Genomic DNA, 24,011 nt, shown 5'->3' with positions numbered 1-24,011 from the left:
GGAAACATGCATGAGTCTTTCTTTCTAGCATTACTCCTAGTTTAGTTGGATTTTAGTACATCTATTTTTTGTAAGAGAAATGTTATATACCATAATACAATACTGTGGTGGAATTGCTAACCGACCCTTAATTTTTTTTTATTTTTATTTTTTAAAAATAACTAATCCAATAGTTGGTTAGAACTGTCATGGAGTAATTTTGAGACAAAAAATATGGTTTGTAGCATAACATGTTTATCATGTTTGTAAATATTCTATATTAAATGTTTTTGGTAGAAAATTTGACTATTGATTTGATTTTTTTTTTTTAAAAAAAAAAAATTAAAGTAGAAAAACTAATTTACTCTTGAAAATTTTGTTGTCAATAATAAAAACAACATTGAAATAATGAAACAAAATGATCCTAACAATCAAATTTCATTTATACATACATTTGCAATGTACTATGTTATAATCAAATATTCAATCAATTTGTGTATTATCTATCGAAAAAATAAATATTAACAAAATTTGCATATAGAAAATTGATTAATAATTTTGAATTTCAGAAAATGAGAAAAATAAATTTGAAGTAAATTTTTTAATATTGTTTGTTTTGTATAGAAATTTTTCATATTACTGATTTTAAATTAAAAAAAAATAAAATTATAATAGACTTTAGCCTTAGGTCTCCAATATCTATACCGAGTACTCGACCCTGAACTTCACGACGTACGGAGCACTATTTCTTATTTTTCTTCATTCCTTTTTTTTTTTTTTTTTTTCTAATTGTCAACGGAAAAGGGGTACAAAGGAGCTAGGAACAAAGTTGTTATCTTGGGTACGTAGTAATTGGCCATGATTTTGTGAAAAATATATATATATAGTCCGCCTTCTTTTCTTTTCTTTTTTTCTTTTAAATAACGAGAAGAAATTTCGTACACTCACCTAACTACATGTAATATTGTATAATATATGCAGGCCGGTACAATCCCTCACTCAAGCCATGGTCCGCCCTTGGAGGAAAGAAAAAATCCTAGCTAGCTCCGCGACGAAACACAAAGCAATAGTGAGAGAATTGAAAGAGAGATACATTATTACTCTATTAGTCACACATTCTGTGTGTGGGGCTGGGCAAAAAGGAAGCCACATTCATGATCATCCTGTATTATTTTGCATGTTTGCTGTTCATATATTAACCATATATATATAGCAAAATTTATTAATATTATATGACGTGGATAAAATAGATACCCAAAACCAAAAATACGCAACTTACCCCTTTTCTTCTCAGCCAGGAGCGATACCTACCTCCTCTTTTGACTGAATTAATTAATTATATAAATATGGTCACGGCTGACAGTTGACAGTGCAATATTGACGGTCTAGAATTTGACCACGTATTCCCACCCTTCCCTATTAATTGCCTCCCAATTAGTACGGCCTCTCGTAGCCCAAGTGACACTATTTAATTATCGTTCGTTTGCTTCGACTGCCACTACAAGAAGGGATTGAAACTTGAAAGAGTCGGAGAGACAGAGAGAGACCTGAAAATTGGCACCAAAAATTAATGGGGGTGGAGAGAGTGCAAGGCATTGCTTCCTTGGACGGGCACCAAAAATTAATGGGGGTGGAGAGAGTGCAAGGCATTGCTTCCTTGTCCAAGGACGAGATCCCGGCAGAGTTCGTGAGGTCGGTTAATGAGCAACCGGGGATCACAACCGTCCATGGTGAGGTCCTTGAGGTGCCGACCATTGATCTTACTGACCCAGATGAGGAAAAGGTCCTCCGTGCGATTGCGGATGCCAGCCGCAACTGGGGGATGTTCCAAATTGTGAACCATGGAATTCCCGTTGAGGCCATTACCAAGTTGCAAGCTTCTGGGAAGGAGTTCTTCGAGCTCCCGCAGGAGGAAAAGGAGGTTTATGCTAAGCCTCCGGGTCCTCAGTCGATGGAGGGCTATGGGACTAAGCTTCAGAAAGAAGCCGAAGGGAAGAAAGCCTGGGTGGATCATTTGTTCCATAAGATATGGCCTCCTTCTGCCGTTAACTACCGCTTCTGGCCTAAGAACCCTCCTTCTTACAGGTTAATTTGGAATTAATATTTATATTTTTCCTTACTAAATTGTTTTATTATTGGTCTTAGATTATAAATTAAATTATTAAATTCATTTATTTTCTTATTAACTTTAGCTTTTTTTTGGAACAAATACAAATACAAACAATTTAATATAATATCAAAATACATAGATGTCATGAGTTTCAACTCTATTTTTTTTTTTTTTTTATAATCTTACTTTAATTATATATTTTACGAAAATTTGGGCCGACAGATAAGCGATAATGAGATGCATTAACGAGTTTAAGGTGAAAGGCTACGTCCCATGCATGCCACTGCATTACCGATTTATTCGCTATGGGGTTAGCTAGGGGACAAAATTAATTAATGCTATCTCATTAAGCCATTTATATGATTGATTTAATGGTAGTTTTTATTATTATTATTAATTTATTGGCTTTTACGTGTATAAAAAGAAGAGAAAAGTAAAGCCGAAAACATGACAGTACCGTCTGTCCAGCTCGACGTACGTAGCGGGTCCGGATGAGAATTATTTTACGATTTTAAAAAAATTTGAGATTATCAAAATACGTAAATTCAAACCATTTTTTATATTTAATAACTTTAAAAATATTGCATATTAAAGATATAATATGTTATTAAGACAATAAAAAAAAATCATTTTAAAAATTTTTTTCTTAATTTTTGAAGAGTTGCTTTTTCTATACCAAACCCAAAGATATTTTTTTCTCAAAATTTGTATACGACATAATCTGTAAGAACATGATAAAAATATATTCAATTTTCATTCGTAATATGTCACATGTTTAATCGGTAACATATTTTATATTATTCGATGCATAAAATGATCTAAATTTACATTATTTAAGAATCTCAATTTTTTAAAATATTAAAAGAAATCCCGATCTAGTAGCCCTATCTCTTCCGGTGTCTTCGGATCATCAATTACCTTTTTCTTTTAGCGGTTGTCGTGACGGTAAAAAGGCGTTTTACTCAATTTTGATATGAAATCTTCTTTTCTAAAACTTGGTTTTCAAGTTATGTCAAGTGATAAGGACATATCATTTGAGATTCAATTTTTGAAAATAATAAAAAATATATATATATAATTAGGCAATTAATACGCTCATAAAGATTGTGTGTGAGGGCAGGGAGGCTAACGAGGAATATGCGAAGCAGCTGCATGGGGTGGTGGAGAAGCTGTTCAAGAGCCTGTCGTTGGGTTTAGGGCTTGAAGGGCATGAACTGAAGGAGGCTGCGAGTGGCGATGACATGGTGTACCTTCTCAAGATCAATTACTACCCGCCGTGTCCGCGCCCTGACCTGGCCCTAGGGGTGCCGGCTCATACTGACATGTCCATCATCACCATTCTTGTGCCCAACCACGTCCAAGGTCTCCAGGCTTCCAGGGATGGCCATTGGTACGATGTCAAATACATCCCCAATGCCCTTGTTATCCACGTTGGGGACCAACTTGAGGTAATAAGTCAATGTCCAATCAAATGGACATTAAACCAAATAGACGCTAATTAATCTTGAATGACAGATCATAAAGCGAAAGCTTAATAATTAGTGAGAGATATTGTTTTTGCAGATACTGAGCAATGGAAAGTACAAGGCGGTGCTGCACAGGACTACGGTGAACAAAGAGCAAACAAGAATGTCCTGGCCGGTATTCTTGGAGCCTCCGGGAGAATTTGAGGTAGGGCCTCACCCGAAGCTCGTCGACCATGAAAATCCGCCAAAATACAAGACGAAGAAATACAGTGACTATGTTTACTGTAAGCTTAACAAGATTCCCCAGTAACTGACTATGTTTACTGGAAGTGGAAGCTTAAGCAAAGCAGTCTAGCTGGGGCCGGCTGCTTCAATGTCGAACGCATGACCCACAAAATGTTCTGGTTAAGTAGTAGATATTAAAGGCCTACCGACAGGGGAATCAGGATGTTTATCTGAGGAGCAGATATAATTCTAAAATAAAAGATAATTATAAGAAGGGTTGCTTTTGTTTTGATTGATAAAGTGTTTTTGTTTAAATTTGTTTTGATTGAGGAAGTGTTTTAATGTGATTTTGATTGAGAAAGTCTTTTTAATGTGATGTAAAATTGAAAAGTTGTGAGGTTTTTTCTTCTTCTTCTTTTTATTTTATTTTTTATTTTTTTTATTTTTTTTAATTTTAAGGCAACCTTTCTTGAATGAACTTTAAGATCCATATTATACCTCATTCTCTCTTTAGGGTTTTTAGAGCTAAGGAAAGACAAAATAGGTGTAAAGGGGGGGGGGGCGTAAGGATGCATTTATAGCTGCATTTATAGCTATCCCATGCATGCACAGAACGCTGATATGCCCAATTTTTATTGCATATAAATGCTATCGATCATTCATTAGGGTTAGGTTTATGTTGTTTGTTTGACTCCTCCATCGTGATCATCGCAGAAATTCACTACGGTACTAAAATCCAATTTTTTCTTACTAAAGCTCTTAGGGTCAACCCTTACATAATTAGGTAATAATTAAAGCATACCTAACCTTAATTAAAAATTGAAGTGTTGCATGGATAGAAACCATTTTCAAACTGCAAAAAGCTATACTTTTAATTAGAGTAATGCTCTTCAACACAATTATTCCATATTGGTTAACATAGCATATGTTTTAATAAATAATTTTTTTTTTTTTTTATCCCTTCAAAAAAAAAAATAATAAATAAATAATTTTTTATATCAATCATTTAAAAAATAAAACACGTCATATTAAGAGATGGAAACCAATAAAAAATTAAATATGAAGAATAAGCGACAAAAATAGCATTGCCAACAAAACTCCAGCAACCCACGTACGGGACAAAGCTGGTATGTCTTGTTATTGAACACGATTGCATTAAAGAGGTGATGGGATTGAAATTGAACGCACGTAAATTCAGTGTCGAGTTCAAGCAATTGCCTGCCTCGATTAGGCAAATGACAGAGGTATAGGTCTCTTTGGTAAATACCGTAAATGGAATTTTTTTGGAATTTTTTTTTATTTTTTATAATAGTAATAAAAAAGTGATTGATATAATATAAATAATAAAAAATATATATAAGAAGAAAATGAGAAAAGTTGTTAAAAAGTGCTTGATAGTTGATATTATATAAAAAATATTTTAGAGTTTGACTTCTTTTTAGAAAAGAGGAGAGGGTTTGCCAAAATGCTCATCTATTTACCCACAATAGCAATTGGAACCGCATTTTCTTTTCTTTTTTTTTTTTTTTTATCTTCTTTCTTTTAACAACAAAACATTTTTATAAATATGAGACCAAAATGTCATATGATTAGGTTCACAAAGACTTTCTAATACAAAATCAGAGACAGAAGGTGGAGTGTCATCCGACCAAAACTCTGATGTTATATGTACGATCAGATGGACAACAAAAATTTCCTCTCTTTACACTAGTTATATGGAAGCATCTCAGAGATTGCAGATCTAAAAACAGCTTTAAGTGTCCAAATCTACTCTAATATGGCAAACACTAATATGATAGGTTATATGTGAGTGGAATTCATATATTCTGTCTGAAAATGTAGTCAACCAATCCAAAATTGATTTGAACAAGTGAATTATATATACTCTCTTATATTAACTATTTAAATTATTAATAATTAAAATATTTAAGTATTATAAATCCTAATCAATAAGAGAAGCCATACCGAAGTGTAGAGAATTTAGGCATTAATTGTTAGAGACCATTTATTAGACTCACCCGACTAAATAAAAATTAGACTGTCTAACCACTTACTCGATAAATGGGTTCCATAAGTAATCTCAAACAATCGCATACTCAAATTCTCTACGGTTCGTACAAAAAATTCTAAACTATACTAACCCCCAAAGGGAAAAGACAAAAAACACACCCAATACGCACTCATCCTTTCACATGGGTGGTGGATTCCACCAGATATGAGAAGATGTGTGTATAAGGCGTGTGTATTGGGTGTTTTTGTATCACCTATCATCCCCAAATACATATTGAGACCGGCTCACTTGTCCCACATTTGCTAACATGATGAGAGCACTCAGAAGTTAAACAGTTGGCTAGAGGGCACTTGTGTAGCCAAGGATGATGTCATGATTATGAAGGTTAGATCGCATAACCCTAGCATGCGGGGCATAATAGTATGCCTAGGTTATCGTAAGAGAAGAAAAAAAAAACTTTTAATAAAATTCAATTTGTACAAAGAAGGAATTTTCAAAGTTTCCATTTAATGTCAATTAAATGCTTTTTCTCAAGAAAAATATTTTAAAGAAACAATTTTTCTTGTCATCTCTTACTCAATGTGTTTCATAATTTTTTATTTTTTATTTTTAAAAAAAATTAGAAAGGCTGGGGCTCCATGTAGGACTAGTGTCCTAATAAAAATAAAACTGTCGACAATAGGTGTATCGAAAATGTGTGACAATTAGAATTGGAGAAACTACAATCCAAATGAGAGATTGCAATTGAGGACACCTACAAGATTGAGACTTGAGAGAGGCAGCCACTAAAAGCTCGCGTGCCCGATCATTTTTTTTTTTTTTGACATGTCTATACAAGAGGGAGAGGGGGGATTCGAACTAGTGACCTCCGCTTTATGAGGCATGGCCCCCAACCGATTGAGCTACCCCTTGGGAACAATGCGTGCCTGACCAATTGCGACATATCCTTGCGCAATTTTTTCTACCAACCTTATTTATGAAGATCTATTTCATAAATTATTTCAAAAGGAATATTTCAAATTTTTTCCCTAATTACAGTAATAGCTTATGAAACTGAGGCGGTAAATGAACAAGGCTACTCGTGAACTCGCTTGAGTTCGACTCGGTTAAGTTTGGCTCGTGCTCAGTCTCATTATTAAATAGGCTGCTTGTGAACATGAAACTAAGTTTGATTATTAAACGATACATATTCGTTTAAAACTCAGTTCGACTCAGTTAATGTTCGTAAAGAGGCTCGTATAAGACTTGAATCGCTTGTTGGGCTTAACTCGTGTATATTTGTTATATTTACATATATATTAATAAAAATAGCTTATATAGTATATTGCTTATCAAGTAAAAATAATCAACTATATATTAATTATATATATTATAAATATCTAATGATAAATTAAATAACACTAGTTAATATATATTAAGCAACAATAATTAATTGGTTATATATATATACACACACACACTATAAGCATATAAGTAAATGACATAAGTATATTTAATAATTTATGTTATATGTTATAAGTATATAATATATACTTATAACACTATTACACTAAATAGCCCACCTCCTGTTGTTCACTGTCTCACACGGACATTTAGTGTTAACACTAAATATCTATTAAGAATGTAGTCATGAGAATATAATTATTTACAGTTACTAGTGTATTGTGTGTATTAAACTTAGTTAACTAGCTAGTTAATTGGCTTAGTTATATTTATATATAGAGTTAATTGGTTAATATTTAAAAAAAAAAATGTTGGATAATCAACCATGTATATATAATAAACATTTTTTTTTTATTTTATCAAAGTCAATTTTATATATTAACCATATATGTTAAACTTTTTCTTTGCTACTATTAAGAGTAAACTCATTTGGATTTTCCTTGTATTTGATTGCTCGCGAGTGTCCCACACCAATAAAATAAAAGCAAACACACACCGTCACAAGAATAGTTGGTTTGGCTAGTTGTCCCACATGCAAAAAGAAAGGAGAATTCATTACCTAAGTAATTTATAAAAGGGATGCAAACCTCTTTTAATGAGCCAAGGCTTTGGTTGTCCCACATGGAAAGAACTTCTTTGCCCAAGTAATCTATAAAAATGATGCAAGTCTCTCACTTTGAACCAAGCCATGTGTGTCATCACTCATGCTAACAAAAGTAACTTTTAGTTTTAATTACAAAGTTACTCTCAATTTGTTGGTTGGGAAGTTAAAAGTTTGTTTACTAATGTTATTTAATTCAAATTGTTTCATCTTATGGTAGGAAGATGAGTTGTTTAAGTTAAAGAATGTTTTAAAAAAAATTATATAAATTCTTAATTAGTTGAGCCAGGCGAGCCGAATTTTGAATACTTGGCTTGCATAGCAAGAGAGCTCGAGCTCACACAGGGAATTCTTCATGGCGAGCTGAGCCGAGCTCAAATTTTAGTCGTTTTGAGGTTGGCTCGAGCTCATGAAAATTTTAAATAAGCCAAGCTTGGACAAACAATACTCACCAAGTTTGACTCGTTTATAGCCATAATGAAACAAACAACTTTAATTTTTGAACCATTCAAATGGAAAGTGATCTTTCAAATATGGGATACATATTTTGAAATATCCAACTAAAGAATAAGAATGTGTTGTGAATTTTTGAGTCTTGACTTGACATTCACCTACGTCGAGATGTTGCTTTTCAAGTTGATTTTTGTTTAATAAATCCTTCTCTTACGTTTTTCATTCATCTCTCTACACCACATCTTATGTGTCATTTTGTTTTCAATTTTTTTTTTTTTTTATCAAACTGAGAAATGATACACCAACACCTCTTATATACATCTCCATACAACCAAGTTTCAAATCTACCATTAAATTTGTGGGACCTCATTAAAATGAGACGTATAAAAGGTGTAGAGGAGGTATAGAAATATCATTTTTATTTCAAATTTACCATTAGATTTGTATGAGTTAGAGCATCTTCATTGAGCTCTTCAGAAGTAATGTTTAGCTAAATTTTGGCTAAAATTCACAAGAACCATTATTTACCAAGCTCTCATTTCATTTTCTATTATAATACCGGTAAGATTTGGAGAAACAATCTTCCTCTTTATCCCATTTTCATACATTTTTATTTTCATTCTCTCTCTCTCTCTCTCTCTCTCTCTCTCTCTCTCTCTCTCTCTCTCTCTCTCTCTCATTATCTCACTCTTTCTTGGTTTGTGGGGGTGATTTTGAGAATAAAAGAAGAATAAAGCTAGAATAAAACTTATAATTAAATAGAATAGAGTGAGATTTAGGGAGTTCATTGTGTTGTGCTTTTGTATAGTTGCTAGTTAAACTAAAAAAAAAATGAATTTTTTAGCCAGATTTTAGTTAAAGAATAAAGAGTTCACTAGAAATGTTCTTACATTGGATCCTACAAATCCAATGGTAGATTTGAAAATCTTTTTCTTTGTGTAGAAACACAAGAGCTCAACCTAACAAGTATTTATTTCTCTTCTTCCCAAAGTACACATTCAAGGCAATATTTAGAATATTGCAAGCAGCAATTCGAGAGGTTAACTTATTTGGGAATCTTAAGATGTAAGCATATTTTCAACTTTTCGAAGCATTTCGTTGCTTACTACTCCCTTCATTGTTTTTGGGTGCCTAAGTATTTACAATAAGCCTTTCCTCGTTTGAACTTCGCCCTTAGCTTTAAGATTATGCCATCCTAAGGTGTTACTAGACGGAAGGATCTTGTCAACATCCATGAATGGTAATCATAGATCGAATTGCCGAATCAGAAAAGAAAAATTTAGTGTTATCGTATAACTTTGTATCAAATAAGTTCACGAGTTGGAAATAAGCGGATTCGAACCCTTGACATCCTCCACAGGATAAACAACTGCCTCTCAGACCCTTGACTGATTCTACCATAGAGGCCGACAATAGGCAAAAACTCCCCCCTTCCTGAACACAGCTTACAAATTTGAGGACCTTTTATTTTATATAAATGGTCAAGATCACGCCAACAATATATCTATATATATAAAGAAAAAAAAATGGCTTAGGATGGTTGGGTCACCTCAATACCTTGAATGGACAATCGATTATATATATGCTCTCTCAAAGTCCATTGAGCTCTTGTTTTTAGATTCAAATCCCATGCAATATCTTAGGGTATTGCATGGAGTACAAATGTACCATACAAATTTTTTTTAGGGAAAAGTACACATATCCCCTCCAAACTACCAATGTACCCCACAAACTACCAATTTTGTCAATGTCCCTCTTCAAACTATCAAAAAAGTCAATGTTCCCCTTAATACCAACAAAAAGACAAAAATGACCCTAAATTTTTTTGAATAATAAAAAAATGTCCTTATAAATTGAAAAATAATAATAATAAAAAAAAATAAAACTAAAACTAAAAAATGAAAAATAAAAAACTAAAAAAATTATTTTTTTCAAAACAAAATTAAATAATTAAATAAAAAAGGAAAAAGAACGATTTTTTTTAAAAAAAAAAGAAACGAAAAAATAACTGAAAATTATAAAAATATATATATATTTTTTAAAACAAACGAAAAAGAAAAAAGAAAAACCGGTTTTTTTTAAAAAAAAAATTAAAAAAGGGAAAAAGAACAATTTTTTTTTTAAAAAAAAAAAACTGAAAATTATTTTTTTAAAAAAAAAAGGAAAAGAAAAAATAGTTTTAAAGTTTTATTTTTTTATTTTTTTGGTGTAAATTTTTGTTATTTTATATTTTTTTAATAATTTTTTTAGTTTTTTTTTATTTTAATAATTTTATGAAGGGTATTTTTGTCATTTGGGAGAGATTGACATTTTTTGGTAGTTTAGAAGGGGACATTGATACAATTGGTAGTTTGGAGGGTACATTGACAATGATGTGGTAGTTTGAGGGGGTTATATGTATTTTTTCCTTTTTTTTAACTGTTCATTTTAAATGACCAGTCCAGATTGTACCAACAATCTAAGAAAGACCACCCCATTGGCCACCAAAACCATCAAAGTCACCTCTTTTCTTCTCTTTTCTCTTTTCTTTTTTTTTGCTTGCACAACAAAGATCGATATATTAAAGAGAAATGATTTTTTTACATCTATTTTTTAAATTAATCATTGAATTCGTAGGACTCACAAGAACTCACATGTGAATCATACAAATTCAATAATTTATTTAGAAAAGAAATATATAGGAAAAGTACAAAAGATATACATCATGTCTCTATATGAAAAATGTATTGCACTCCATCCAATACCGTAGGTATTACATGCATGTGGTATCTTTGTCCAAAAACAAATGGTCAAACTGATTTTGAGAGAGAACGTGCATACAGGCTTTTGAACATTAATAATTTAATACATGGGGTCTCTCTTTGTCCGCACATTTACTGTGACCCGCAATGGCAGGCACTTTCCCATCGCACTACCGTTGCTCATGACTCCTTTTTCTTTTTCTTTTTTTTTTTTCTTTTTTTTTTTTATAAGTACAACAATAACAAATTACCAGAAAAGTTCAAGGAACATTAAAAGAAAAAGAAAAATTCATTCCAAAACAGGGAGGAATGAGCGAACTAAATGACGAAACAGAGGTGGGAATGCAGCTAGAGGTAAATCTAGTCGCGGCCCAATCAGCCACATAGTGAGTACAGAAGTTTACACTTCGGTTGATGTTACTAGCAGACCATCTAGTAGTGGGCAGACCATCTAGTAGTGGGTGAAATAGTGGAAAGAAACTCCGATATGATGGATGAGATACGCCAGTCTTGCGTAATCGTAGGATTATTAATGGCGAGGTTAACAGTTAAAGAATCACCTTAAAAAATTACATGGGACAGTCCCATAGAAGAGCACAAAGTAGCTGCAAGAAGAGCTGCGATTGCTTCTCCATACAAGGGGGTGCATAATGGACTCGCACGTGCAAGAGCCAAGATGGCTCCACCACGGAACTACCTACCACAAACTAACAACTTGTTAGCAAGATAATAATTTTGATTAAAACTGTGTCCCCTGCTCCAACTCAGCATTCTGGTGAAGTAGAGTTCAACTCGACGTCGAGGCATAAATGATGGGTGTGTCCAAAAAGGCATGCGGCTACTCATATCCCTTTGTCCAAACAGGTACAGAGTATATCAATGTCCCCAAGCCGAAAGAGACGCAAATGGTAATCAAGGCATATGCATATGCCCTCCAAGGGTGCTTGCTTTCTCTCATTGCATTGAACTCAGCAATGAAGGTAGACACAGTACTCAGACAGCCCAAGAATCCAAGTTGTATGCCAGATACTACAGTATCACAAGTCTGGGTATTCACCTATGCCAAAATAAACCAAGATTTTGGTCATGTACTCTGCATGTTTGTATAACAAACGGACAATGAGACATGTTCAATTGTTCATCTCACATTATTTTGAGAAATCCCAAGGTTGGCCTCATCAAAACCTCCTTTTTTTTGTCATGTGTGAACTTGTGTTAGAAGCTAGAGAGTGAAAAAAGGTGCAAAACCTTACCGCTTCCTTCACAGTAGATAGTGCTGCCATGATACAAGCTGCGGAAACATTAGCGATCAGAGTCCCAAACGGTAACCATTTAAATAATCCGGTCCTTCCTAACCCACGTCCGTTGAGTCGGGCTAAGAACCACCTGATCCACACGCCTGGAGGTCCAACAATGCACGCCAACCATAGCTGAGCACCACTGCTGCCACTGCTAAACTCCTCCTTCAATAGCGCTCCACTTAAACCCCATAACAAGACTAGCATTAAAACCGACACCACCATGACGGCCAAGTGACGCCTTCTGCTATCCACCCTCCAGTTGCTGCTAGAGCTACAAATGCCACTTCCCCAACTTCCGTTTAATCTTGTTAGAATCCACTTAAAACCCTTGGCCGTTTCAACACCAACAATAATGGAATAGGCTGCAAGAAACAAGCCTGCAAAGGATCATAAGGGTTAAAAGATCATCTTGCTCTTTAAGTGCACAGAGGCAGGCTGCACACTGTATGTTGTTAAAGTTTTGAATAGGCTCACGCAGGAGACCTGCCTGATGCAATTAAATCAAAACTGTTACATCTAATGAACCAAACTATCAAAACGTCTATTGTAATATTGTTCTTACCTAAAAGAAAACCAAGCACAGTAAACACCCAGTGGCCATCAACACTAAGATCAAGCATTTTCTGATTCCAACCACTGAAAGTTGTAAGACTTCCTAAGTAACCAGTCGTCAATCCGATTGCTAGATAGTCTGAAATGCGGGATATGTCTGCTTTGAAAACGACACCCCACCATCCCATCAAGAAAGAACCAACCTAGAAAAATGCATAAACCAATTTGAGTGAGAACATATATACACATACATCAAAGAGAGAGAGAGAGAGAGTAGAAGGCGAAAAACGATGGAAATCTCAAATCTCTTAACCCCAGCATCAAGTACAAAAGTTCTATCACGCAGCCTTTACCAGAGCAAAGCATCATTATGAAGTTCTAATTTCTGAATTGTAGCCAGTCTGTATTATGACAGGCCACCATAATATATTCCAGTGATAGGTTCAGACGTTTATTCAGAGCTAGAAAAAACTTTGCTTAAACACTCTCATAATCTCATCCATAACATTGATTACATAGTTTGATAACCATGAAAATCCCTACTTTAGCAAATTTATATGTCCAAACACTATTAAAATTAATCCTAAGATGTAAATAGTGGTGTTAAATACATTCTCAAACAAATTTACTTCACAGGAGTATCAAGAATCTACTAAATTCAACTACAGTTATCAATGGACAATGGTTATCATCAGAGTATGTTCAACACATGTCCTCGCAATACTCATAATTTGATTGCTAACAATTTTATCACTGCATGATTACCACATGATTGGGCTCAGATGGGATCAACAATGAGTGATTCCTCAACCATATCACCAGCCCACTATCATACAAAGTTCAAAGCTATGCCGGTGAATAGTTACACATATTGAACCAAAAGTCACCACCACTTCAAAGTTGCAACTAAAATCTAGTGATTGCCGATGATTCTTTTGATGGAAACTCAAAAGTAAATGAAGAATAACATCAAAACATGCACCTCTAAATGTCAAGCATGCATTTCTTCACATGCACTTCTTTCTAGTGCATTCATAAAAATGCTTAGTGTGTGCACTTGTCTGAGAGAGAGAGGGGGGAGGGAGAGAAAGAGAGAGACCATATTAGAAGGAAGGTCAAGATACAGAATGCTTTCATTGTTTGTCAAGCCAACAATTCCGGGGCCGAACAATTTTTGCAGTAAATACCTTGTTAAAACCTGCACATTGTGGCATGTTAAATATAAGAATCTCTCTAAGTACATCTATTAACTGGAAATTTACAATTAATGAAGTGTAGAAGTGGCAATTCTGTCTGATCCAGAGAAGACAAAAGTTCCAAGCAGTCCAAGCCAAAAAAAAAAAAAAGAAAAAAGAAAACTATAGTGTATGATAATGTTAGTTCCAAATACTTGTGACAAAATAGAGGTAATACGTCCAAATTATTAGAAAAGAAGTTGAGCCTCTCCAACTATTGTCAGAAATTAAGTTTTATTTTCTAAGGAACTTCAGACTTCTTTAAATGATCAAGAAAACTATTTATTTCCATGAGGTTGCCAGGTTGGGTTGCTCAAAACTCCAGTCCTATGCTCTTCATGATCTGGGTTTGTCAATCTTTGATAACTTATATTAATAATGACAAGATGCTCTGAGGAAACTTCCTATTTTGTTGAGAGATATTATGTCCTTTGCTCTTGAAACATTAGGTTTAAAAAATGTAGTTTCTAAACATATATTTTCGGGCAACACAAACAAGCATCCCCATGAGAATCACTCTAGAAAGAGTACAAAACACCACACTTGAAAAGAGAAACAAGCACAATGACATGATAAACTACAAGTGTATTGCACCTTTTCTTTTCTTTTTTTCTTTTTTAATTTTTTTTTAATGATGAGAAACCCTTTCAAGGCAGGGCCACTTTGTGTACCCAGCCCTGTTAGGTAAACCCCGGACCCGTGCAAAGCGCTCCGACTTAGCCGGTGGGCTAGCCCCAAAGAATTGTTTATACCCAAGGGGATTCGAAACTTATATCTCATGAGACTACCACAAAGACCGAGGCCCTTACTACTTGAGCCAACCTCATTGGGTTTTACCACAAGTATATTGCACTTTAAAACGTGAAAAAAAAAAAAAAAAAAAAAAAAAAAAAAAAAAAAAAAAAAAAAAAAAGGAGGAGGAGGAGGAAGGATGAGAATATATATCTTTATATATCACATTAAAAAGAAAAAGCAATTCTTATTACTGATAGAGATAAGTAGTAGCATATTACCCCAAGAATCCCAAAAACAGCTAAATGAATGAGACATAAAACATAATCCAATAACTTCGGCAACTCTTCCTGCATATAGAAAAATGAATATGTTATTTGCACGGTCAGATACTGGGGAAACAAGACATGTTTAAAGAAGTCATTAAATAATCAACAAACAAACTACATATGTTCAGGAATTTCTTTTAATGAAGATAATAACTAAATGAGAAACTATTAACTGAAGGCTCACTTGCTTTATATCTTTAGAGCACACCAATGCATCCACGGAAAGGGGAGATATAATTTCCTCTGGCAATGGAGACACTGGAGAGATTGTATTCAACGCTGGATCACGAGACCAATACCCACAAGGGTGCAACAGAGTATCCTCAGAAGTGGGAGCAGCTACTCTATTCTGTGATGCATGATCAATAGAAGAACAGAGTCTAGCATCCTCACTGTGCCTGTTGCTCTGAAGAGCCCGATCCCCAATATCTCCTGCCTCCGAAACAGTCTCACTTTCAACGTCATCACCTATATGAATGGGTAAAGATGCTGAAAAACTTATAGAGCGCCTTCTACATGAAGAACTGGCACTTCTCGTGTAACTAAATGATTCACTTCGTCTGGGTTCAGAGTCAGTAGTTCCACGGTCCATGACTTCCCCACCAGAGCCTCAAGGCTCGATTCCTCTTGGAATAACTTCAAAAGCCACATTAATAAACGAGGATGTTGAATCAGGGATCAAAATTACATGAAAATAACAATAATCTAGCTGCTGCTGACAATGATGATATCGTCATATCTCTAATTTCTGTTAGCAAATCAAACTACTCTACCATTGAGAAAACTAATTTATGTGCACATAGGAACAAGTGATGGGACCCATTTTAGCTCATCCTACAAAAGGTCAAACTGAAGTGTACTAAAAATAAATCCTTACATATCCTTTTTGCATCTAAGTTCCGCTAGTCATGGCATCACAAAGATAGAGAAAGAAAAGTAATTACATATGACTGTACAAACATTTCAATTATTTGAATATTATAAAGTATACCTTCTCCCTCAAACAACTCCACTCAGACCAATATCTAAATACTTATGTATTAAGATCATGGACTTGATGAATAATGCCTTCGATTTTAATTTCAAAATAATTTGGAACATCTAAACTGTCTGCTCCATCACCAAGTTATTGAGCATGATTGCCATCAGGTTAAGACATAAGAATCTACTAGCACCCGCCATAATTTACATTTTTGTTTCAATACCCAGTAAAGAGAAGAAAAAAAAAAACACCCCTTGCAAGCAAATAGAAGTCTCAAATAAGTTGCTATTCTGCTAGGGAGAGAAGTAACATGAGATTATGCCACCGATACTGATTTCTAAGCGCTGAAGCAGGGTTAGAAAAAAAAATTTAACCATAAAACAGATGACAATATGCTCAACTTTCTCAGCAGGACTTCTGCATTTGATCTAAAGCTCACCAAGACCATGAATGATATTTTATTTTTCTTATGGAGAAGTTGTATTCAAACAATAATTAAATTAAACAAAAGTCATAAGAAAAAGAATAGGTAACATAGAAACAGAACAAAAATGACCTTCCTGTCACCTGACAAGAAACCTTGACAATTGGAAAATGTTGCAGGAAGTTTGTTAGAACTAAGAACGGATAAAAAGATGTAGTCGCTCCAAGTGAGGCTCAGAAATCACTTGTACAAACTGGGAGGAATTTAGAGTCCCTTGCAAGAGCAGGAATGGCCAAATAAAAGGGAAGGGTTAGTTATTCCAGGAACATTGTACAACCATAACATGTGCGTTAACTGGATCTCCATGCACACTGAAAAGTGAAAATGACCAAACCTAAGGGATACAACGTCTAAAAATGGTGCTTTATATTTCATAGATTTGAGACAAAAGGCGCACCTGAATATTATACCAACGAACCGATCACCACTAAATAATAAAATCCTTGCTCCACAACTAATAACTGATGTTTCAAATGAACTGGATCAAGTCAAGTGGATCCCATCTCCAAGAACAATTAATAAATTGTTTAGGAACGAACTCAAACGATTAACAGGCAATTTCATCATATTTCGCAGAGCCACTAGTAATTGGATGTGAAAGGTGGATCCGGCTTGCATGCGGTAGTTTTAAACTACCGCATGCACAAAACGGTACTGTTTTCCAACTTAAAAAAATTTGCATAACTTTTAATAAATTTAAAAATTATAAAAATAATAATAATTAAAAACCAAAAATATTAAAACCAAAAAAAACATTAAGGGGTGGCCGGCGTTGCCCAAGGGGGCGGCCGGCCAACCCATTATTGGCCAAGAGGGTGGCTCCTTGGCCGATCTGGGGTGGACGAACCACCCCAGACCGGCTTTGGGGGTGGTCCGGCCACCCCCAAAAGGCCAAAAATAAAAAACAAAAAAGGGTTTGGGTTTTGGGGGGTGGCCGGACCACCCCCAAGGGCCTGGGGGTGGTTTCGACCACCCCCTACCGCCGATATGGGGGTGGACAAACCACCCCGAAGGCCTTTGGGGGTGATCCGGCCACTCCCCCAAAACCCTAACCTTTTTTTTTGTTTTTGGTTTTTAGGCCTTTTGGGGGTGGCCCGGCCACCCCCAAGGGCCTGGGGTGGTTTCGACCACCCCATAAGGCCGATCTGGGGGTGGCCGAGCCACCCCCAGGCCTTTGGGGGTGGACCGGCCACCCCCCAAAACCCTAACCTTGTTTTGTTTTTTTGGTTTTTGGCCATTTGGGGGTGGCCAGACCACCCCCAAAGCCGACTGGGGTGGTTCTCCCACCCCAGATCGGACAAGGGGGTGGCTCCAGCCGTCCCCTTGGCCAATAATGGGGTGGCCGGCCACCCCCTTGGGCAACGCCGGCCACCCCTTTTGTTTTTTTAGGCTTTTATATTTTTGATTTTTAATTATTATTATTTTTATAATTTTTAAGTTTATTAAAAGTTTTGTAAATTTTTTAAGTGGAAACAGTACCGTTTTGTGGAAAACGGTACCGTTTTCCACTACAAGCATGCATGCGGTAGTTTTTAAACTACCGCATGCATGCCGGATCCATGTGAAAGATATTTGTGCAATCAAACGTGTGAACAATTACCAATAAAAATAATTATAAAAGGACAAAATGAAAAGTTGAACAGAAAGAACCAGAAAGTCAAATTACAGTGCAACTTTTTCAGTCTTTTTTTATGTAAAATATAATGCACTAATTTACATATATACGAAAAAAAAAAAAAACCAAAGAGAGTAGAGGGAGATAGAAGTACCAGGAACATTGAATCCTATAAAAATTACAAAGCTAAAGAGATTCAAACCCAGACCAACATGTCTAAAAAAGTCTTCCCAAAATTTCATCTTCAAAACACCAGCACAGGGAGGCAATGTTGAACCCCAAAAGAAATTAAACAAGGAAGATATGCGAAAGAACAATGAAAGATAAGGAGTTTCAAAGGTTTCAAGTTCAAAAAATGCTAAAAATACAATAAATACATAATTAATGCACAATCTCAAGACAGATTTTTCTAGTTCAAGACACAACGACAAGTCAGGTTGTGAATTCGACTAGACTAGGCTGTAAGTACCACCTCCTCTATATATATATATATATATATAACGAAAAGTCAAGTTTAAAAATTTTACGACAGAATATAAAATTAGTAATAATTGTTGGCATCTAATATCAGCATAATTGATTATTCACACGTCAGTTTCTATCACTGTCACCTATTACCTTAGCCCTCAAATATTCCATTGAAACCACATGGGAGCCATCTAATTCTAACGCATGACATAAATCTAGTTTAATTATTTCTTAACCCACTGGTGCACATAAAATAACAACTATTTTTTCCTCTTTTTATTTTTTTGTTTTCTCGTCTTTAGGCTTATCTCACCCGTTACTCTGTCAGATCCCAGCAGATCGACTACAATACAGATTTACCCCTCTAGTACTGCTAATATGACAGAATTAAGTAACCCATTTTTACCAATTTTATAAAAGCTAAATACAATAAAATAAAATGAATCTCCTCTTGCCACCAACACCTGGGAACTAAGGACGGCAGGACGCTCACGAGTCACGGCCACGGCCACAATAAATAATAATATCATGGATTGAAATAGAAAGCAGAGGCAGATCATCTAGGGGTGATAATTTGTGATTGCAAATAGAGTGTGGGTCATAAGTTAATCATAACTCGATTCAATTAAGTAATTGAGTCAAACTCTTCAACTCTTACTCGTTAATTTTATATTAAGTTTATATCAAGTTTGCGATTCATATAAAAAAATATTCAACCTTAAATGTCGTTTGTCGAACTCGGATTGTAACAATGCATTTGTATAAAATTATATATATCAACTTTAATCCGTGCATTTAATTAAATAAGTCATACTCTTTAATCTTAATCTACTAAGGTTCATAGTATTGAGTTCATGTCAAAATTTGTTGGCTCTAAGAACGATGTAACAACCTAAATTTGATTTCGCCAATTACTAGCTTGAATGGATTGAACCAAAATAAAACGAATTCCACGTCTAGGCACAATTTGTAAAATTCTTCAGCAACAAGCTCAAATCTCTTAATGGCAATCCAATCAAATCAAATTAAGAGGGCTTCTACCCTCACACCCAAATTCCCACGTCCATTCTACATCAGAATTTTTTTTTTTTTTTTTTTTTTCGTGTTCTTTTTTCTCTCCCCCTCCTCCCTGCATCTTCCCTCTCCCTCCCACCTCCGGCCATCCGTTCTATCCCTTCCCGGCTTCCTCGACCAGAATGGCCGGATTCCAGGATCGGGCCGGGAAAGGGCCGGATCCCATCCAGCTGACCGACACTCCCTCCGTCTCCATTTTCATTTGCCGACCAGAAGAGAGAAGAAGAAGAATGAGGGAGAAGAAGAGAGAAAGAGAGAGAGAGAGTTTTCATTTTAAAAAAGAAAAAGAAAAAAAAAAAAATCTACTGGCATTTTCCATCAAGTTAAAGAGCTTAAAGATGTTTCCTCCACTAAAACAGATCATAAATAAAGAAAAGCAATACAAACCCCACTTGAATTCTACTGGACGTGAGCTTAAAATTAAAATTTTGGCACAAATAAGCCAAAGTAAACCTTTTCACTTTTCAGTGCATTCAATTAATTAGCTCATGCATGCACCTTTCAAGCAATTGAACAATAATCGACCAGTCAAATCATATGAACGACAAAGCACAAAAAAGTAACATAGGAAACAACAAGAAAAGCTGAACAGAAACAATAAAGAAGTAAGATTTTAATCACTGTTAAAGTTGAGCAACTTTACAGCCCATTTTGGTAAACTCAGTTTAATAGACTCTAGAAAAATATATTAAATAATATGCGAGAGTAGTGACCAAGAAAAGGTCGAGGGTATACCAGGAAAGTAGCAAAGGCGACCGAGGAAAGTCAAACCCGGACAACCGGCCCGAAATTCTTCTCGAATTTCTCCTTCAAACACGCCGACGTCGAGTTGGGGAGGCAATGGTGAAGATAAGCGAGAGGACAATGGAAAAGAAGCAAACGTTTGAATCGCAAAGCTATGAAGAGAATCGACGGACGGACCGACCCTCCTCGGAAAAACGGGTCGACAAACGGGCGGGACGGGGCTGGGCTGGGCTTTAGGTGATTGATGGTATGTTGTAGGGAGGTTGGGGAATGAACGATTATGAGAGTCAGAGAGAGAAGAGGCTGATATTTGATTATTATTAGAATGTTAAAGGCTGACCTCAAATTTATAGTTTCATGAAATAAATAAGCCAAATTTTTATTGTTTTTCTACATTTTTTTAAAAAAAATAAAAATATTTTTTTTTTCTACAATTTTTTTTATATAAAAATATATTATATATTCTTCTAGTCGTTGAGCACTCGCAGGAGGCTGGATTTGGATTAGGTAGCGTTTAAAAATAAAATAAAATTATATATCCCTCAAACTATAATTCAATTTCATAATATTTTTCTCAATTTTTTAATTTAAACAATATTCCATGAATTGTCAACAAATTGTTAATGTTCTAAAAAACAAACTCATAGTCATTGCAAAGAGGTGTGGAGGTGCCACCCCAATATGGCGGAAGGGTAAGACTACTCTATTTGCTTGTGTTGTTTCTTCGGTTCTCACTCCTTTCCATCCATCTTCTACATGCATTCGTCCGAGCTCCGCCATTTGCCCTCTATCTTCTACAACCGTTTGATCTTCCTCAAGAGCTCACATCAACGGGAAGGCTTTAGTACCTCAATGTCAGCTTTTCGCCACCCGGGGCTGCAATATGTTCTAAAGGTTGGGTTGTTCACCCATTAAAGCAGTAAGTGAGTTGCGTTTAGAATGTCATGAGACTGTTCGGTTCATATTCAATGTGGGCGTTAGAACATTGAGAAGACCATTCCCTAATGCGAGAGGACGGGAAAAGACGAACCTCTAGTCCATCAATTATCGTGCGCATGGAAAATGTTGCATGTTAATTTCCCATCTAGATCGGATATTTTTTTAGGGTACGATTCCAATCTTCTATTCGACGAGTTTGATTTTTTCTTTCAAGGATTTACAATATATATATCCAATGTGGAGAGTGCAAATACTGACATACTCGCGAGACAAATTCCTATGAATGACTACCGGTCCAAGTCATTCAAAGAATTAGGCGATTATCGGAAGACCATATTACATACCAACGGAACACTAAAGCCTGATCGCTAAAAGAGTTCAAAGACACTTAAAAAAAAATAAAAATGCACATATAAACTAAGCTCACACCAAAACCAGGACTGATATCGGGATGCATCATAGAGAAATAAACTCACTTGCATCATCAATTTATGCAGTCGGTCCAATCCTAATATCACTTTTCAAAAAGTAAAGGTTCAAGAACCATTTTAACTCTAACTTTAGATATTAATCAATAAAAAGCAAAAAAGAAACGCGTTGGAGGCTTGGACCCCCGATCCGCAATCTTAGAAAAAGATTCGTTTATCCGGTTACGTATCCGGTTACGTTGGTCGGATACGAAAAGCCAGTGTTTGATATCTGCACGAGTGGTCGTTGGAGACCGTAGATTCGTTGAAGGCCAAAAGCTGACCGCAAAAATCAAAATCTTTAACGTGCTACGCACGTGATGCATGTCATCTCTATAGCGCCATATTGACCAACCGAAAAGACAACGCTCCATCTCTCTTTCTCCTCCCTACAAATCCCCGTGCTGAGGTGGGAAAGAACGATACGCAACCGACTTCCACTCGAAGAGCAACGCGTGGTGATTAGCATCGGAAAGAAAAAGAAAAAAAAAAAAGGCAACGATACTAATAATTTATAGCGTAGAAATAAAAAAACACGGTTAATAAAATAGGAAAAACCTTTTCGTGTGATCATAGAATAGGTATATCTAAAATTTAACTTAAGCTAATGTGTATATAGAAATATCATAATTTAACAACATTTTATAATTGATTAGGTTTGAAATATGCACAACCAATCCTATGCAAAGGAGTACATAAAATCACTAACAGGCTTAAAGGCTTGTTGGAGTGAGCCGTTAGAAATATCTCCAATGCTTAAGTCAATTAAGAATTCGAAAAAAAATGAGAGAAATTTTTAGAATTAGTGTTTTTTAATGAATGACTTGCCAACATCCTCTTTTAATAATTCTTTCTTTCGATAGAAGGTCATTCTTTCATTATATGACCCTGCCATGTGTTGTCTTTCGACTGGGTTGCGTATGGCCTGTCTATGAATTAAGGTCATCAGCTCTGACAATTAGTGTTCTCGATAACCCTTCCTTTGCTACGAATCAAGTGAAATTAAATGTAAAGTGCCCCTGTAATGGAATTGGGAGGAGAATGGTGATCTGCTATTGTCTCTGACTTAAGTTATCCATAAACTCTACTTACACATCGAAGTTTGAACCATATTAAATAACGGGAATGATTTGGTATTTTAGAATCTAAGTATGATTCTTCTACAGCTGTTGAAATAAGGCTTGGCAATTCGGGTTAATGGGTACGGTTCGTGTCAACCCGGTTGACCCGTTTACCAAATCAGGTCCAACACGAACCCGACCTGATTATTAATTGAGTTAAACACTATAACCTGAACACGACTCGGTTGTGAACTGGGTTACACGACACAAACCCGGTAACGCATGCCCAGTGCCCACCCCACAGCCCACAGGCCACGACATCGACAAGGTAGAGCAGCCGAGCAGGGCTGGAAAGCCCAGGCCTCTTGATCCGACGACCAGAACCGAAGACTTTAGGAGGTTCGACTAGGCTTGGACCCTGAAAGATTTGTTGGGGACGACGCCATTGGAGATCGGAGGGAAAGAGCCGGTGCGGACAACGTCGTTTTGGAGAGTTGTGTGGTGGAGCTCGGCTTTGAGAGCTGAAATTCAGCTTTTGCGGCTCTAAGAGCCTGGGCCCCTAGAGCTCGTGGAGGATCCGAGTCTCCGAGAGGTGTCTCGGCCGTTTAGAAGGTGTGCCGCATGAACTTCGTGAAGACGGTAAACTGGGTGAAGCGAAAAGAAAACTAAAAACGTGATGCGTGAACAGCGTGATGCGGCTAGGGTTTTGGACTTTTGGTCCTTTTGGACCCGACATTTTTTAAAAAAACAAAAAAAACTAATCGCGTAATCGTGTCTGGCCAGACACGATTATAAACGGGTTGACCTGATTATGACCCGAACTCGATAATGTTAAACTTAAACTCTGTATTTTCGTTTCATGTTCACTAATCGTGTTAAAAATTGTCAACCCTAAAAATAACATTACTGAGCCCTTTGAATCTAGGCTGATCAGCGCCAACAATTAACTTGGCCCAAACCCAGAGAGAAAAAATCCAAGCGTATGCACTAATTAAGTGC

At 35.7% G+C, this 24,011-nt stretch overlaps 2 protein-coding genes across 6 annotated transcripts; one reads left to right on the top strand and one right to left on the bottom strand.

Moving 5' to 3' along the window:
• Positions 1-1,483: 1,483 nt before the first annotated feature.
• Positions 1,484-4,141, top strand: LOC133851676 (flavonol synthase/flavanone 3-hydroxylase-like). The gene is made up of 3 exons (XM_062288248.1): positions 1,484-2,064; positions 3,210-3,537; positions 3,653-4,141. Exons 1-3 carry the CDS (start codon positions 1,550-1,552, stop codon positions 3,863-3,865), a joined length of 1,056 nt encoding a protein of 351 aa, XP_062144232.1. The 5' UTR covers positions 1,484-1,549; the 3' UTR covers positions 3,866-4,141.
• Positions 4,142-10,997: 6,856 nt separating this feature from the next.
• Positions 10,998-20,867, bottom strand: LOC133854343 (fluoride export protein 1). 5 transcript variants are annotated; one of them, XM_062290500.1, is made up of 7 exons: positions 20,537-20,867; positions 15,363-15,814; positions 15,131-15,199; positions 13,982-14,080; positions 12,893-13,085; positions 12,283-12,707; positions 10,998-12,086 (listed from the first exon to the last, which is right to left on the bottom strand). In XM_062290500.1, the coding sequence occupies exons 2-7, from the start codon at positions 15,768-15,770 to the stop codon at positions 11,868-11,870; spliced, it is 1,413 nt and encodes a 470-aa protein (XP_062146484.1). In that variant the 5' UTR covers positions 15,771-15,814; positions 20,537-20,867; the 3' UTR covers positions 10,998-11,867. The 5 variants fall into 5 exon arrangements, with proteins under 5 accessions (XP_062146484.1, XP_062146501.1, XP_062146493.1 ...); XM_062290517.1 differs by lacking the exon at positions 20,537-20,867 and adding an exon at positions 18,414-18,583; XM_062290509.1 differs by lacking the exon at positions 20,537-20,867 and adding an exon at positions 17,042-17,307.
• Positions 20,868-24,011: the final 3,144 nt, after the last annotated feature.

The sequence above is a fragment of the Alnus glutinosa genome, chromosome 1 (assembly GCF_958979055.1).
Source record: "Alnus glutinosa chromosome 1, dhAlnGlut1.1, whole genome shotgun sequence".
In the NCBI taxonomy this organism is placed as follows: Eukaryota; Viridiplantae; Streptophyta; class Magnoliopsida; order Fagales; family Betulaceae; genus Alnus; species Alnus glutinosa.
Note: the sequence above shows the minus strand (reverse complement) of the source record. Positions and strands in the feature narration are given on the sequence as shown.